The sequence below is a fragment of the Triplophysa dalaica genome, chromosome 21 (genome assembly GCF_015846415.1).
Source record: "Triplophysa dalaica isolate WHDGS20190420 chromosome 21, ASM1584641v1, whole genome shotgun sequence".
Classification (NCBI taxonomy): domain Eukaryota; kingdom Metazoa; phylum Chordata; class Actinopteri; order Cypriniformes; family Nemacheilidae; genus Triplophysa; species Triplophysa dalaica.
The window spans coordinates 15,507,483-15,524,950 of record NC_079562.1 but is presented as its reverse complement, the minus strand read 5'-3'; the positions used below and the strand labels follow the sequence as shown (position 1 = coordinate 15,524,950).

Below are 17,468 nucleotides of genomic sequence, written 5' to 3'. Positions count from 1 at the left end.
TTCTATTCCAATCAGATACTGATGGTTGGAGTTTAATAAAAGTAATATATTTACACTTGTTTTACATTATGTCTGCATTTTTAGATAATTGGTCCCGCCCAAAACAAGTTATCTGATGGTGGGGGAGTGGGGACTACCCATAAGACATGACTCGGTTCGAGCATGGACAAAATAATGTGAACACTTGGGAAATAGGTGAAATCTCTTTATAAATAAGGTGCATCCAGTTGATTTTGAAGGTTTCAGGGAGGTTGATGCTCTAAATCTGCATCTTCTCATAATTGTGGAGATGGTTGCTCATGAAACACAAACTGTCTGGGCCCTATTGTACACCCGACGCCAGGGACAATATTACGAGTTTGTTTTGCAAGTTTCAGTCCGAAACAGTTATCGTTTTCATGTCCGGCTCTTAAAGGGAATGGGTTAAGAGACTGGAGTTAAGAGATTGGTTCACTGCACGTTTTGGCCAAAACACACCCATGATTCATCAAGAGAATAGGGACAACCCTTTTAGACCATGCGCCTGGCACGCTGACAGTTTTTCCAGTCCTCAAACTTGCAGAAGTAGATTCGGAAACAACCACTTGCGGTCTGCACCATGCGCTTTAGAACATGCAGTTAGATCGTTAAAATTTGGGACTCTGTGGTTACAGATCCTAACGTTAAGTGACCTCCTGCGATTTGTCCCCATTGGAAATCTGACAAGTTACCCATTTCACAAATTTCTTGTACTAAGCACTGTTAAACGCAGCTTGTTCTGGCACAACTTGTTCAAAACCTTGTTTTGGTATTCAACCTTTGTATTTCTACTGTTTGCCTACACAATTAATCTTCACCCCTATAGAGTGGAAGACGTTTTTTTGGGTTCTGCAACCTAAACCTTATGGAATTTTCCCATAAACTTTTGTAAGATTGCAAACAATAATCTCAGTGATTGTCAAACTTTTATGATTCGAATTCATTGCATCTATCAACAAGATCTTTACAAATCAACACAATATTTATGAAATTTGAAAGGTAGAAATAATTGGTAGATGTAAAAACCTTAACATGAGGCTACAAACAGACTACACCAGGGATGACTCTGCATCAATGTCACCAGCACTAATTCTCCAAAAACTTGTTCTAGCTTTAATAAAAACATGTTCCCTGGTAAGTCATTTCTCAGTGAATTAATCTCTATCCAGTTTTTTGAAATATGCTCATTTTTGATGAACAGCCGTCCTTCAATGATTACATTAAAAAGACAACGTGGTCATGCCGATATACCTTATTCAACATTCGAAAGGTTATACCCTATCTCACTAAACATGCGGCACAAGTCCTTGTTCAGGCCCTTGTGATCTCAAGGTTGGACTACTGCAATGCTGGTCTTCCTGCAAGGACTATCAAACCACACCACCCAGCTAACCATATCAGGTGATTGATACATAACTGAACCGTAATCTGACGACCAAACTTTCGTTGTGGTAACATAACCAATTACGTTGTGACAACTGGAAAAGTGAAATTCCTGGATTCGTTAAGTAACCGCAATGTTGTGATAATGTACCAATAATGCACTGGGTCACAACGTCACGGTTACTTACTGACAACGTCACAAACGTTACTAGATTACGCTGTCACAATGAAAGTGTGTTAATATAAATTAATATATTCATATTAGGACTGTCGAAAGATTAATTGCGATTAATCGCATCCAAAATAAAAGTTTGAGTTTACATAATATATATCTGTGCTCTGTGCATAATAATTTTGAATTCATTAACTAAAAAAACATAAAAATTAATAAACATTTATATATCATTTAAATTATTGGTAAATGTAAATAAATACCTTTAAATATTTCCTAAATATGCATACATGTGTATGTGTTTATATTTATAAATACAGAAACATATATGATGTTAACAACAACGTTTGTTTTGGGTGTGATTAATAGCGATTAATCATTTGACGGCCCTAATTGAAATATAAATGACCAATGCATACTCACAATTCAGTTAATTTATTGTACAACAGTAGACGACAACATTTTATTATTTTGCTTCAACAACTGTCAAAATAATGAAATAATAAAAGTTTCAAGAAATATAAAACATAAATGATACATGTAATGATGATAGATGTTCTTTGCGTCACATGCTGAACACTTTTGACCAATGACATGAAACTTGGCTAACGGATAGGAAGGGATTAGACGGATGAATTGCGGAACGAATCATTTGAGAGTCAGTCAAGAAGTAAGGGAAGAATAACTGCCTATTATTGTGACATAATAGGGTTTTTACACCCTTTTTCATCTCTCTCCACTGGCTACCGGTTGAAGCCTGTATCAGATTCAAGTCACTAATGCTTGCCTACAGGACTATCACTGGGTCTTCACCGGCACACTTTTACACCCTCCTACACTCCTACAGCCCACCGAGATGCCTGCATTCAGCAAACCAGCGGCGTCTTGTATTGCCTTGCCATAAGGGCAGTAAATCGCATTCCCGCTCATTCTCATTCACAACTCCTTTCTGATGGAACATTCTTCCTAACTCAGTCCGGTCGCCCACATCACTCACAACATTCAGAAAACTACTTAAATGACATAATTTCTATGAATACTTGACAGACAAATGAGAAAAAAAAGAAAAAAAACTAACTCTCTCTCTCTCTCTCAACAGGTATTGTTCTGGCTTTTGTTGAAACTTGTAACTTTGTAATAGCACCTATTGTATTATTGCTCCTGTATGACATATCGCTTATTGCTCCCAGGACTCTCTGTAAGTCACTTTAAATAAAAAAGCGTCTGCTAAATGACTAAATGTAAATGTTGCATTATTTGAGAGATTTTCATGTGTGAAAACGATAATAAGAATCACTGTTGCGTGTAGCCTGTAGTAACTTGTTAGCAGCCAATGTTTTTGTAGACATGATAAAGCTCAAAAAAAGAAAAATATTTAAAGCTTTTGTTTACCAGACCTTATTTATTGCATTTAACCAAAATCCCATTCAAAAACCTATTAGCTTTGGGGCAATGGAACTGGAAGTGCTAAAATGGTAACTTGCTTCCAGATGTTACATACAAAACTCCCTCCAGTACTCTGTAACAAAAGTGTTCATATTTTGTCCAACTTGTTGTACATGACAAGAGAAAAATTTGGATGCGGGGACTGAAAAAGGTGAATTGGATGACATATGGCCTTTGTGTACTTTTTTCAGTGTAAAACATACGTCTAATTGTATTTGAATGGAATTGTTATAATTTAAGTTTCTATAACACCAGAGAACATGAATACAACTTTATAAAAATAGCAGGTCAAAATAACATTCATGATTATAAAGCAGGAAAGATTTCTGTTTGCACATAATGTGGGGTTTGAAAATCAGATGACAGATGGATTTTGTTATTTGTTTAGCAGGTCACTTGCTCTCTCGCCCCTGAGGACAAACTTAGTAAACAAGTATGTCTATTTAACCATGGCAATCCAATTAAAAAATTCTAACAAGTAGCTTTGAACTTATCTGAACAGTCAGTGTTTTGACCTACAGAGGGGTGACAATGTTGTTTCCACGGTGAAATACATCTACACTGTGAAGTCCACAACAGAAGGTGGTCTGATCACTAAAGCTTTCGCTCAGGAACGTCAGTTCTTCTCGCCATTCAATGTGAAGGGAGGAAACTCCAGAATGTTGGCATTGTAAGTCCCTCAAAATAATAATCACCAAGTTTTTCAAGAAGCCAGAACATTGTGCATTGTGCAATCTATCTATATATGTCTATGATTGAAACACTGGTGGTTTTAATGACCCAGCTGTGATAATTTTGCAGACGCGAAATTGAACTTCTCAAAGTGTCAGACACCACAGATAAAATAGTGACCGGGCAAGTGCAGAGTAGAGGCAACCTGATGTACAAGACTGACAGAGAGCTCAAACCAATTCCCCTTCTGATGATCAACCTGAACGATCCAGATCGTAGATTTGATCAAGCGCTTGCAGGCTAACACATATCATGTGAACCTATTTGTCTTTTGTTTAGTAGAAATAAGTAAACATTCCACAAAACAAAACTGAAGTCTCATTGTATTTAAATGAAATTGTAATAATTGAAATATCTATAACATCAGGGAAAATATACATGAATACAACTTTATAAAAACGGCATGTCAAAATAACATTCATGATTTCAGAGCAGGAAAGAAGTGTTAGCACATAATGTGGGGTTTGAAAATCAGATTACTGATGGATTTTGATATTTGTTTACCAGGTCACTTGCTCTTCAAACAGGTCTTGCTGACACTGTCTGTGATCAGACTGACCTGTCTCACACCTTTGTCCTCTTGTTCTATTTACTTACAGCAATTCTATATCAATTTAACTTCATATGTATACATAGTAAATAGTAACAAAATGCAGTTTTTAATGTGATCCTGGAAGGGCATGTACTTGTACAATACCATTACTGCAGCTTTTAATCCAATAGCTTGTGTTATATGTATCAAAGTCCAAAGATGTGTAATATATATATATACATATATATATATATATATATATATATATATATATTTAAAATAGAAAATGTAGGATGTTTTTTTTAAATATTGGACAAATATGGTGCCATGCCAAAAGGTCATTTCACCTCAGTAAAAAAATCAGATAAGATAGTGGGAGGGAAAAAAGAGCCCTGCTATAAAATATGATGTCCAAGTTTGCTGATCTCATCCCTGGACCTCACCATGTGGCAGCTCTATGTTTGTCTCCTGGTGGCTTTGGCTGGTAAGTAAATGCAGCAAACAGCACAGAATACACTTTATTTACTGTACATTCATGCATTGGGCAAATGCTATTGAGTAATTTGAAATGCGCTTAATCAATGCACTTGATTGCCTGGTCATTAAACCCACAACCTTGGTGTGGCGAGTGTCATGTGCCACTGATTGAGCTACAATAAAAATTACAGTTAAAAATATGTGAAATAATTATATATGTAAACAGATATGTAATTGTTTTTCTTTCTCCTATTAGCCAGTGAGAACGTCAATTATGGTATGTAAACACCACACTTATCACCACAAAGAACAAACATTCGCTTCTTATTGTAATATTTACACTCATTTTATTTGTATTATATAATGAATTCAAAGGAGCTTTAGAGGAGAGTAGACTTTTAATATTAGAAAAATTTAACAATGCTGTTATGGAAGGGCATGCTGTTAGTTAAATAGTTTTTTCAGGCTAAAGGTGGATCATGCAATTTTCACAACGGTTTTTTCCACTGTACTGTATTTTGTCTATTGAAACATTGATGGATTTTTAGTGTTTAAATATCTCAATGACTTATATGTGTCATGTCTACTCTGAATAAGGCCCATTATTAGATGTAGATTGGATTCAAATATGGTGGACAAATAATGAAAGGTTTTGTATTTTCCCTCCATTCCAATTTTCAATGGTCAACCTTGTAGAGCCTTTCCTGAACTCTAAAAAGACGTACGAGTATAAATATGAAGGACTGGTTCGAGTGGGCCGAGAAATGCCAGACCTGGTGGAGTCAGCCCTTAAAATGAGGTGCACTTTCAATATAATTGGTGAATCTCCACAAACCTTTGTCCTTCAGGTAAATAACACTGTTCCTCCAATTCTGTCACTGTTTTGTTCTTTTTATCTATTTCCAAATTTAGAAACTTCATAAAATACTCTCTTTATTTTCAACCCTAAACACTTGACTACACTTGATACATGAAATAATTACAAAAAGCGATTTTTGTTTGAAGATCGCAAATGTAGACTTTGAAGACTTTAATGGCATCCCTGGAAAAGGAGTCTTCAGCCCATCCCAAAAACTCACCAAGCGTTTGTCTGCTGAGTTCAGCCAACCAATCGTATTTGAGTTTTCAAAAGGACAAGTGACAGATATCCGCACAGTGCCTGGCGTCTCCAACACAGTAGTAAATATTGTGAGAGGGTTACTTGGATTTCTACAAGTCACAGTCAAAACCACGCAAAGTTTTTATGAACTGGTTGAGGTACGAATTTAACATCATATTCGAAAGAAGTTAGTACAAGCATACGTTTATGGGGCTTGAAATTATTTACTTAGTCTATTTGGCTATTTTGTATGTTTTTAGTTGGGAATTCATGGTGTGTGTCAGAGCAGTTACTCTATTGAAGAAGACTCTAGTGCCAAAGAGCTGTTGGTCACTCAGATGGTTGATATCAGCAACTGTCAACAACCAGCAGCTTTGTACAGAGGGATGGCTCTCGCGACTGAGGACAAACTCAGTAAACAAGTATGTCTCTCTAACCATGGCAATCCAATAAAACAAGTAGTCTTGAACTAATCTGAAACTGTTTTGACCTACAGAGGGGTGACAATGTTATTTCCACGGTGAAATACATCTACACTGTGAAGTCCACAACAGAAGGTGGTCTGATCACTAAAGCTTTCGCTCAGGAACGACAGTTCTTCTCGCCATTGAATGTGAAGGGAGGAAACTCCAGAATGTTGGCATTGTAAGTCCCTCAAAGTAATAATCACCAAGTTTTTCAAGAAGCCAGAACATTGTGCATTGTGCAATCTATGTATGTATGTCTATGGTTGAAACACTGGTGGTTTTAATAACCCAGCTGTGATAATTTTGCAGACGCGAAATTGAACTTCTCAAAGTGTCAGACACCACAGATAAAATAGTGACCGGGCAAGTGCAGAGTAGAGGCAACCTGATGTACAAGACTGACAGAGACCTCAAACCAATTCCCCTTCTGATGATCAACCTGAACGATCCAGTGCCAAAGGTAAACCCACAAAGATTATGCACACACAAGCATATTAAAATACACAAACATGTAGATTCAATATTGAGCTGCATTGTGTAGCGTTTAATTCATTATGTACTCCACAGATTGTAGATTTGATCAAGCGCTTGGCACAGGCCAACATATATCATGTGGACAGTGCAACCAGTACAGAGGTTTTGAATCTAATTCAGTTGCTGCGTGTGGCAACGCTTGATAATCTCGAGCAGTTGTGGAAGCAGCTTGCAGGAAACGATGAGCACAGGTACTTTCTCAACACCCTTCCAAGTAGAATGGAATCTGAGGTCATCATATCCTAGATACACTTTTAATCTTCAGGAGGTGGTTCCTGGACCTAGTTGTGGAGGTATCGGATGAGAGGATACTCAAGTTCCTTGAGTCCAGATTCAAAGCAGGGGACATCACTGCAAACGAGGCGGTACAGGCTCTGGTAGTGGCATTTAACCACTTGTCCGCTGAACCTGTTACAGTAGCATTAGCCGAGGTAAGACAATGACCCTGTTCTGTCAAAACCAAGATTAACATTTGCAACGGTCTTGTAATGTTCTTCTGTGGTTATCAGGAGTTCCTGACAATACCCTTCAGTAAATCCCAGCCTTTCCTGTGGAACACAGTGGTTTTAGCATATGGTTCTCTACTGCACAGATACTGTGTTTATACTGATCCTTGTCCTGTGACAGTGGTGCAGGTAGATATGATTCTTTGCTACATACTGTATACTGGTAACGTCATACATAAAGGTAGAACTTGTTTATTTATTTTTGTTTATCTGTCTTCAAAATAATGCTGCCTAGCCGTTGCTGGATATGGCTGCTGGTGGACTGAGTAAAAATTCAGAGCAGGACATGGTTCTTGCTCTGAAGGCTTTGGGAAATGCAGCTCACCCCTCCAGCATCAAGACTATTCTAAAGTTCATTCCAGGATACTCTGCTGGAGCCGAGAAACTTCCAACCAGAGTACAGGGTTCTGCTGTCCTGGCCTTCCGACTGCTTGCAACTAGAGACCCTCACAATGTAAGTATTTCTCCTGCAATAAGGTGACCGTGATTTTTGTCATTATTGGTCCTCAAACAACTTTCCTAGTAACCTAAACAAATTTTAGGGTTATGGCAAATATGTTTCTACTGAGCAAACTGTGATATATGGTATCATCATTCAATAATTATTTGTGTACTGTATGAAGCGCAAATCAGCACACATCTCTTACAAGGATAATTTTCATACCATCTCTCTTTTTGTGGTGTTTACAGGTACAGGATATTGTCTTAAGCCTCTTTGTGCAGAGGACTCTTCCTGCTGAAATCCGCATGATGGCCTGCATGGTGCTTCTAGAGACCAAGCCATCCATAGCTATGATCTCAGTAATAAGTGAAGTTCTCCTTGAGGAGGATGACCTACAGGTGGCCAGCTTCACCTACTCAGTCCTCAGAGGCATTGCAAACTCCCGCACTCCTGATAATCAACATCTGTAAGCTTGTGTGACTGGATTTAGTTTACCTTTCATGAAATTCCTTAATCTTCATCTCTTTCTATCCCGCAAAACAGATCCACTGCCTGTAATATTGCCATGAAGATCCTTACTCGCAGACTTGGTCACTTGAGTTACCGCTACAGCAAGAATATACACTTGGACTGGTTCCATAGTGGGTTCATTTAATTTATTTCACAAGATGGGCTCAGACCTCCTTCAGAAGTTTAAATGGTCTTATGTCGTTGTTTTTTCAGATGACCTTTTGTTTGGGACATCCACTGACGCTTATATGCTGAAAAATGGATCAAGTCCCATACCCACACATATGATGTTAAAGGGAAAAATTCACGTCATTGGAAGAATATTACAATTTCTTGAGGTAATCAAACATATTGCTGGATAAAAATAAATAAACCCAATATTAAGTACACACTAACTAAGAAAATGTCCATATTTGATCAAACCATCTGTTTTGGGGAAACTCGGGAGCGTAACGAAGCATGTCCCCAACTGTGGAACCAGAAAAGTTCCTAATAAATTAAAATGATCTGACAGATTCAGGCAGTTATGAACTCTGTCCCAATTTGGGGGCTGCGTCTTCAGAAGGCTGCATTTTAATACTGATTGAGTCACAGCAGCACGACTGAAGGCTGGTAAGGCTGTCCTGACTCAAAGGTTCCTTCAAAGCAGAAGGAGAAGCAATTAGGAAATCTTCCCCAAGACCATCTCATTTCAGTTTGCTTCATGGACTTTTGTGGCTACATGCTTTAAAGACAGAGTCCTTGATATCAGGTCCGCGAGCTTAGAAGGTTGCAGCATTCGAATGGAGGAAATGGGGATGGAGGTGGGTTTTGAGTGCAGCATGATTTAGCAGCTGATAAAGAGCAAAGAAAGGCAACTTAAATAGGAAGTAGTCTAGTATGTGTTGTATGACTATTGGTTAACGTTGATAAGCTGCACCTGACGTGATCGGCTGTAGCAAGTTTGACTACCTGACCTGCCAGAACTGACCCTACTTTTGATTTCAAATAATCCAACATTTTGAACTGAAATAGCAAAGGATAGGTCAATAGTTGGGTCTGTATATTTTTAATCCATATTTTACAGAGTTTGTTCAAAATATGGTCGACCTGCCTTATTCACAAAATGCATAATAAACACATTGGCAAAAAAGTTTTACTTTTTATCATTAAAGGCTAGTCTGGCATAATAGTAACAAATTTTATGGGTGCTTATATAGAATTTAGAGAAATAAGATTGAAATACTTTGTAAACACTTCAGATGCTTGTTTGCTGTTTTTTGCTGTTTAAAGCTGGTCATGTGCTGGTATTAGTTGGTCATGTGCTGGTTTCAGCTGGTCATGTGCTGGTTAAAGATAGTCATGTGCTGGTTTAAGCTGGTCATGTGCTGGTTTAAACTGGTCATGTGCTGGTTTAAGCCGTTCATGTGCTGGTTTAAGCTGGTCATGTGCTGGTATTAGTTGGTCATGTGCTGGTTTAAACTGTTCATGTGATGGTTTCAGATGGTCATGTGCTGGATTAAGGTGGTCATGTGCTGGTTTAAACTAGTCATGTGCTGGTTTAAGCTGTTCATGTGCTGGTTTAAGCTGGTCATGTGCTGGTTTAAACTAGTCATGTGCTGGTTTAAGAGAGTCATGTGCTGTTTTAAGCTGGTAATGTGCTGGTCCTAACCTGGTTTAAATTGGTGAGGAACCAGCACACGACCAGCTTAAACCAGCACATTACCAATATAAACAAGCAAAAAGTTGCATCAAAGAATACCCTTTTCAGCAGGGTACTAAAAATTATCTTTTATCTTTTTTAGTTTGGTGTCCGTTCAGATGGAATCAAAGGGCTGCTTACAGAAAAGCTTCCTCAACTGGAGAAAGATTTTGCAGTTACAGATTTTCCAGCTATTATAAAAATTGTAAGTGTCTTTAGTCTCAAAATATATTAAATGTATGATTTAAGTCAGTCATGTTACTAATGAATTTGCATCCAAATAATCTTTGAAAGCTCTCAGACTGGCAGAATCTCCCAAAGGACAAGATTCTATTATCTGCCTATGCACGTGTGTTTGGACAAGAAACTTTTTGGATGGATTTCAGGGGAGAGTTCATGCAGACCATTATGAAGGTTTTCCAACACCTGTCTCTTGATCAGCACATGGATGCTTATCCATAAGCTTGTATTTCCTAATATTTGGGGAAAAGTGAAATATATTTATTCTGTGCTCCCCAGTCAGTTAGTCCTTCTGCAGGAAAGGAAAGCTCAGTTTGGGAAAAGATTCAGAATCTTCAGAAAGGAACGTCCTTGCACTGGACCAAAGCACACCTTGTCTACGAAGCTCGATCTGTGCAGCCAACTTGTTTGGGTCTCCCAGTTGAGATCAGCAAATATTTTCCCATAGTAAATGTTTTTACAATGAAAGGTGAAAAGCTTTAAAATTCCATTTGCTTTCAATTCTCTGTTACACTTTTGTTAATATCAGATAAAGATGGTGCTGAATAATAATGATAATATATTCTGTGTCTTTAGCTAAAGCTGAAATGAATCCTCCTCCTAAGGAACATTTGGGCGAGATGCTAAACTCAGAAATTTCCCTGCAGACTGATGGCTTCGTTGGGTAATACACAAACTTCAACTGCTATTATTCATAGGGTGATTCCTTGTAGCCTGGGATGCAGTATCCTGAAGCATTTGCACTTGACTACACTGCATGCCTATTATAACATTCTTTACTCGATCAACTTTTTGTAGTTTACTTGTGTTAGTTTGCTGCTTTACAATGTTTATTACATGTTTATCTGATTTACAAAAATATATTGGCCAAAGTGATGCCAATATCGTTCATAAGACTGCAACAGCTTTTTTCTCACCTGGCACAGGTTAAGGTGTTTTTTCCAGACTGAAAGTTTACTTCCCTATTGTTTACAGGGTGATAAAGGATCATTTTGTCTTTTATGGAATCAACACTGATCTCTTCCAGTGTGGTATCGAGATGAAGAGTAAGGCAGTCTTCGGTTTGCCATGGGCGTTCGACTTAAAAATAAATGTAAAAGAGAGGAAGTATGAAATGAGTATGACTCCAAGCAAAACAGCCACAGAGTTGATATCATTCAAGTATGTTTTGCATGATTTTAGTGGCACCTCTGCAAAATAAATAAAATGTGATTGAAAATGCTGAAAATCTCTCTTTCCTCAAACAGTTCTGATGTGTATGCTGTATTGAGGAACATTGAGGATTCATCTTTAGCTAAAATGACTCCTATGATGCCCGAGGCAAAGGCCTCCCAGCAGGCTCTGCCACTGGCGAGAATATTACCAACCTCTAGGGATGAACAGGTACAACAATCCTTGCAATACTTTAAGAAAATAGACATTTTGAAAATATTGGACTAAACTAAAAAGTTGGTTTTCCGTGGCAGACTGAGGACTCTGAGTGGAAAATCAGGCATTGTGCTGAAACCAAGATTTATCAAACTGCTATTTGTGTAGAAGCAGAAGCCAAACGAACACATTACTTTCACGAATATCCTCTGTATTACTTCCTGGGATATACACGTTTCTTATATCAACTTGAACCAGGTAACATCAACCTGAATGGATTATTCATATAAACGTGCATATTATTTCATGGATTCTCTCAATCGCTTGTTCCTTTGTTTTTAAAGTAAAGGGAGCCAAGCCCATAGAAAAGATTCAGATTCAGGTCAACGCAGGTAGTAAACATCCTCCAGAAGTGAGTAGAATGATGGATCTCAGCCGCAGAATATTCCAGGTAGTACATCTACTGGATGTTTAGGCATGACATTAATACGTGTGACGGGATCATTTTGCACGTTGACCACTGAATTATAGTAATGGCCTTTTGTTACACATTCTTACCACTGTATAGGACACAAGAGATGAGACCATCTTCTCCTGTGAAAGACACAATATTTCCAGCATCACTCCAGCATTTGAGGTGCAAAGCATGCATATTACTCATTTAAATGAAGTCGTTTTATATACAAATGTTATAAACATCTATGCTATGCAGCATATACTATACAGCATATATGTAAATCATATAAGATTGATGAGATCTGATGGTTTCATGATGTAGGTTCTCGAGGCCACCCCAGATCCAATAGCCATGGTAAAAGCTCTTGCTCTGAGTCCAGCAGCAAAGCCACTGGGTTACGAAGGCGTAGCCTTTTATTTACCAACATCCCAGAGAGAAGACATTGAAATGATTCTCTCTGAAGTTGGAGAAGAAGCAAACTGGAAAATGTGTGCCAATGCAAATATGGATAAGAGCCATTCATCAGCAAAGGTATTAATGTTCCACATAATAGTGTTACCCTGAAATAGATTATATTTGAGACGTATTTTCAGGAGGTTAGAAATTCATATGGTGTTGTCTTTTTGGTCTCTTGAGTACTCTGATGTTTGCACTTTAAGGCTCATACTTCTTGGTTTCACTATTGCCTCTGTTTTCTTGTCATGCTCTCTAGGCCCACCTTCGATGGGGCGCAGAGTGTCAGACATACGATATGTCTATGAGGGTGTCCAAGGCGTGCCAGCCAGAGGCTAAACCTTCAATGTACATGAAAATGACGTGGGGAGCCCTGCCCTCCATATTCACTGCGATCAGTCAAAGGTGAATTTAGTTTCCCTTGAGATTCCATTTTTCAACACAAGGATAATCATGTTTTTGGTTCTAAGATTGTAAATATCCGGCATGATTCTATTTATACATCTGCCTGCATCAGAATTGAAGAATATGTGCCTGGAATGTCTTATCTTCTGGGCTTCTACCAGAAACACGAGAAAAACCCAGAACGTCAGGCATCTGTCAATGTTGTGGTCACCTCGACAGAGACCTTTGACTTTAGACTGAAAGTCCCTGTGGTGGGTTTAATATGAATATGGTATTTCTTCAAAGATTTGTAATCACATTGCAACATGTGTATGCTGATAAATGTCGTTGTGTCTTATGCAGCGAACAATCTACAAAAAGACAATTCCCTCAATGCTCGAACTTGTTGGATTTGAAAAAGCGAATATGACCATGTAAACCCAGGTAAATTCAAGATACTTACAATACAGTTGTAAAGTTTAGTGGCAATTGACGGAAATGTTGTTTTTCCATGGTCCTTAACCATTTGATCTGGTGTCTTTGAAATTAGTTATGAATTAGTTTTTTGAAATAACAGAAATTTGTTCAAGTGGATGACTTAAAATTCTAAATAATTCAGCCAATAATAGAAATATAAGGTAAATGGTGGCAAATATTACAGTTTTGATGTATTTATTTTGGTCACAACATGATTCCCATAGTTAAATTTGTGATTCATTTTTTTATTAAGTCTATATTATATATATACATTAACACACAATGTAAGTTAGTACACTATTTTTAAACTGTAGTATGAATAATTTAGTATCTTGCTGTCTTTCTTTTAACAGACTGGTGATACAGATGTTCTGGAAGACCGACATCAGGGAACAGTGATCGTCTAATTGTTCTGAATCATTTGTAAATGTTTAGCATCACCTATTATGTGCTAATGAAAAATATAATTTGCATATTCAAATGTATTCTGTAATTATACATTAATACAGCACCGGTATGTACAGTTATATCTACGATTCAGCAGTTAAGTAGCTGCCCTAATTTAGTGTCTAGTACAGAGTTTCATGTTAGGTATATGACTTACTTTCAAGCAGATCATTTGTGAATAAGTTTGTGATTAAACTGCTGGTTGTGTTTCCTGTCCTACCAGCCCAAGTTTCACATAACTTTCTTCTGATCTGGAGCACTATATTGAATTATTTGTCAGTCCCCTCAGTGGTGGCATCACTCAATACGTGTAATAAAAGAACAAATTGACACTTGTAATGTAATACAATTTGAGCTATCAATAATAAGTTGAACTAAACATGTGTCAATAGAGAACGTTAAAAATGGTTTCCTCTTAGGAAAGTATTTTCAATGTGCTATTTCCATTTGTGCATTTTTAAGGGTAATGGATACGCAGCTACAGTTTCCCATTTGTCATGACGGCTAGTTTTAACAGGCATCAGCAGAAACACATACTTTAAAGTTTTGGCCGAAAAGGGGGAACCCCTTACGAACTCAGCAGATCACTGGCCCTCCAGGACCATTGTTGACTAGTCCTCTTTGACATTTCTCCATATGTGCTGACCATTTGTCCTGAACTAATATAAAGGTTTGCTCGAACATGGGGGACCCAGATTCGAACCGGGGAACCTCTTGATCTACAGTCAAATGCTCTACAACTGAGATATATCCCCTCCACCAAGGAACTTTCTACAACCCTAAAAAAACAACTGTGAAATGTCCAACACGTAAACAAACAACGTGGAATAGAACGTGGCTTTTTCCAACACATACGTATCACAATAATACATAACTGACAACAGCATCACCTTGTTTAACGATCTCCCCGAAAAGGGGGGACCCCTCACAAACTATTTAGATCACAGGGCCTCCTGTATCTCCAGTCCTATTTTACAGTTATCCATTTTTCATGACTGCTAGTTTTAACAGGCTACAGCAGGAACACCCATGCTGCGTCTGAAATTGCCTACTTTCATACTAGTAGGCGAAAATGAGTATGAGTCATGAATAGTATCTCTGAAACCTCAGTATGCAAAAAACATAAGGCGAGAAATACCCGGATGGTCTACTACTTCCGCCGAGATTCGTGTGTGTGGATTGGATGGACACTTTTCTATCTCATGATGCCACTGGAACTGAGCAACGCTCAAATTTCAAAAGTAAATCAAATAAAAATATCGGAAAACCTTAAGGCAGTTGTCCTTTATTTAATGTAAGTGCCAATTAACAAATTTCTCATTACTAAATTATGTTTCTATAAACGCTCACGCATAGTTTGTTGTTAAAACGTCATGGATCAGATAGCATACGTCACATGACCATAAAACATGGCGGATGCAGTATGTCAAAAATGTATTCATACTGCATACACTCATACTATATAGAACGTACTGTTTTAACGGCAGATAGGGAGGTATTTTTTCAAATTTAGTACGTACTGTTACAGTATGCGATTTTGGATGCAACACTAGTTTAAAGGTTTACCCGGAAAGGGGTCCAACCCTAATCAATACACCTGACTAAGCTAATCAAAGTACTCAGGACTACTTGAAAAGGATAAGCAGGTGTGATCGGCAGTCAAATATCCCCGAGCTTTTCCCCTCATCCCACCCCTCTCAAAGGGGTCATGTGGCGCGAATACAGGTTTTTTGTGTCTTTGGTGTTTCCTAAGTTGCCCATGCATGTATTAGACACGAAAAATTGGTTTGTGTAACCACAAACGCACAAATCTACATCATTTCATGGTATGATTTAATTAAGACCGCCCAAATCTATACGCAAGGTGTAATTGTAAATCTCATTGTATCACCGTGGAGACATGGGCGCCGAACCTTGCTTCATGAACATGGGAGAGATCAAGGTCGGCTTAGCTCGAAAGCTTGTGTTAAAAAACGGGGCAATTCCAACCATTATAACTTCACAAGGACATTCTGGCGCTTCAGATTTGCAGCCTGTACGTATATTATTTTATTGTAAAAGACTTAGTCATGTGTTTGTAGCCCATGTTGTTTCTACGTGAGATCTGCAAATGCAAGCAGGTGCTCAACTTGAAAAAAGACTAAATAGGTCCTAATGATCAGTAATTATGTTCCAACTAGAGGCAACAAATGTCATGTTTATTATGGGGTTTATTGTCTTTGTTAAGTTGCGACGAGACATGGCTTAGTACTGGTTGATCACTAACAGCAAATCTTTATAACGTTGTAGATAAAAGGTAAAACAGTTAGCTATAGTTTTTAACTATTTAACCTAATATTTTTTTGAAACACCTTACCAATCCTTTACATCTTTCTCAAGGCAAAGTTGATGTATCGCCTTGATCATCTTCATTAACTTAGGGTTCGGAACAGCATGAAAGCACACAAAGCACTGTAATCTCACTTAGTTCTCACGGTACAATCACAATGCTGGCATGAAAATGCAAACGGCGTAGCTTCATTGACAGTTAGTGACAAGGGGTGACGGCGAAATATGGTGTGTGTGAAAAAGAAAAAAGTAGTGCCTGTCTACCACAATCCAAAGCTAACATGTTTATTATGCACGCAGATGGTGGCAGTCTGTAAGGCTGATCACATGAAAACGGTATTACAGGGCATTGAACAGCAATTTCAACTGCAGTCTGCATTCTTAGTTGCAAACAGAAGGTAACACAATTTGTGCTCTTATTTACAAAACCACATCCGTGCAGGAGAATGCAATCGCAGCATCCAAGTGTGGGTTGGAACAAGGCAAAGGCCAAAAGGCCTTTCACTTACACAGAATTAATAAAAACTGTGCAATTGGCATAGATGTAAGAACAATAAAAATATCAATGCCAATATGCCAATTTACTCAGCATTTTAGGAAAACAAAGAAAAGAGATCCAGTGTGGAGGTGAACAAAAAGTGTTGAACACATTTATTTCTAAAATTTTATAAAACTGCAACAACGTTTTTTAGCAAAACAAAGTAATGGTTATGTATTGTAATATAACTGTCTGATAAAAACTGAGAAAATAGAACTAATAAAAAAATGTATATTTATAATGTGACTTTTAAAAACAAAAATAACAGCATAAGCACTAATAATAGCAGAACAAACATTGCTGTTATCAAATTATAGTTGGTGACTCTTGGTGAAAACTAATTGAGGTACATAATATTCACCGTTATACATTTGTCATGACTGCTGTAAGGAGGCACCCCTTACAAACTTTGCAGATAAATGGCCCTCCAGGACAGAGGTGTTAAGAACTCTTTTACAGTTATCCATGTGTAATGACAGCTAGTTTTAACAGAAAACATCAGCACCCCTAGTTTAAAGTCACAAAAGTTCAAAAGTCTTGTAATAATCTCAAATACGTCTCCAGAGATGTGTTTTAATGTCTAAGTATTAAAAGGTTAAAGGGGGTAGAAGCGTGGCTGTCAGGTAAAACAGATCAAGGCCCAAAATCACCCCAACCCCCTTTAAAGATTATCCTATGTGTAACGTAATTTTTCTGGCCTTGAAATGTTTACATGTCTATCTAAATATAAGTAATATAAAATATAAGTGGAGTACATCAGTCTGATGGCCTGCGAGA

The 17,468-nt window shown here is 37.8% G+C and overlaps 1 protein-coding gene across 1 annotated transcript; it reads left to right on the top strand.

Moving 5' to 3' along the window:
- Positions 1–4,727: 4,727 nt before the first annotated feature.
- On the top strand, positions 4,728–13,345 carry vtg3 (vitellogenin 3, phosvitinless). Its single transcript, XM_056734917.1, has 27 exons — positions 4,728–4,767; positions 5,017–5,037; positions 5,457–5,608; positions 5,766–6,017; positions 6,120–6,281; positions 6,356–6,504; positions 6,636–6,786; positions 6,894–7,051; positions 7,126–7,291; positions 7,370–7,495; positions 7,602–7,820; positions 8,057–8,274; positions 8,352–8,449; positions 8,532–8,656; positions 10,103–10,204; positions 10,294–10,413; positions 10,519–10,708; positions 10,816–10,903; positions 11,215–11,400; positions 11,487–11,622; positions 11,706–11,865; positions 11,952–12,058; positions 12,176–12,244; positions 12,386–12,595; positions 12,777–12,922; positions 13,035–13,173; positions 13,265–13,345. Exons 1-27 carry the CDS (start codon positions 4,728–4,730, stop codon positions 13,337–13,339), a joined length of 3,765 nt encoding a protein of 1,254 aa, XP_056590895.1. The 3' UTR covers positions 13,340–13,345.
- The last annotated feature ends 4,123 nt before the right edge of the window (positions 13,346–17,468 follow it).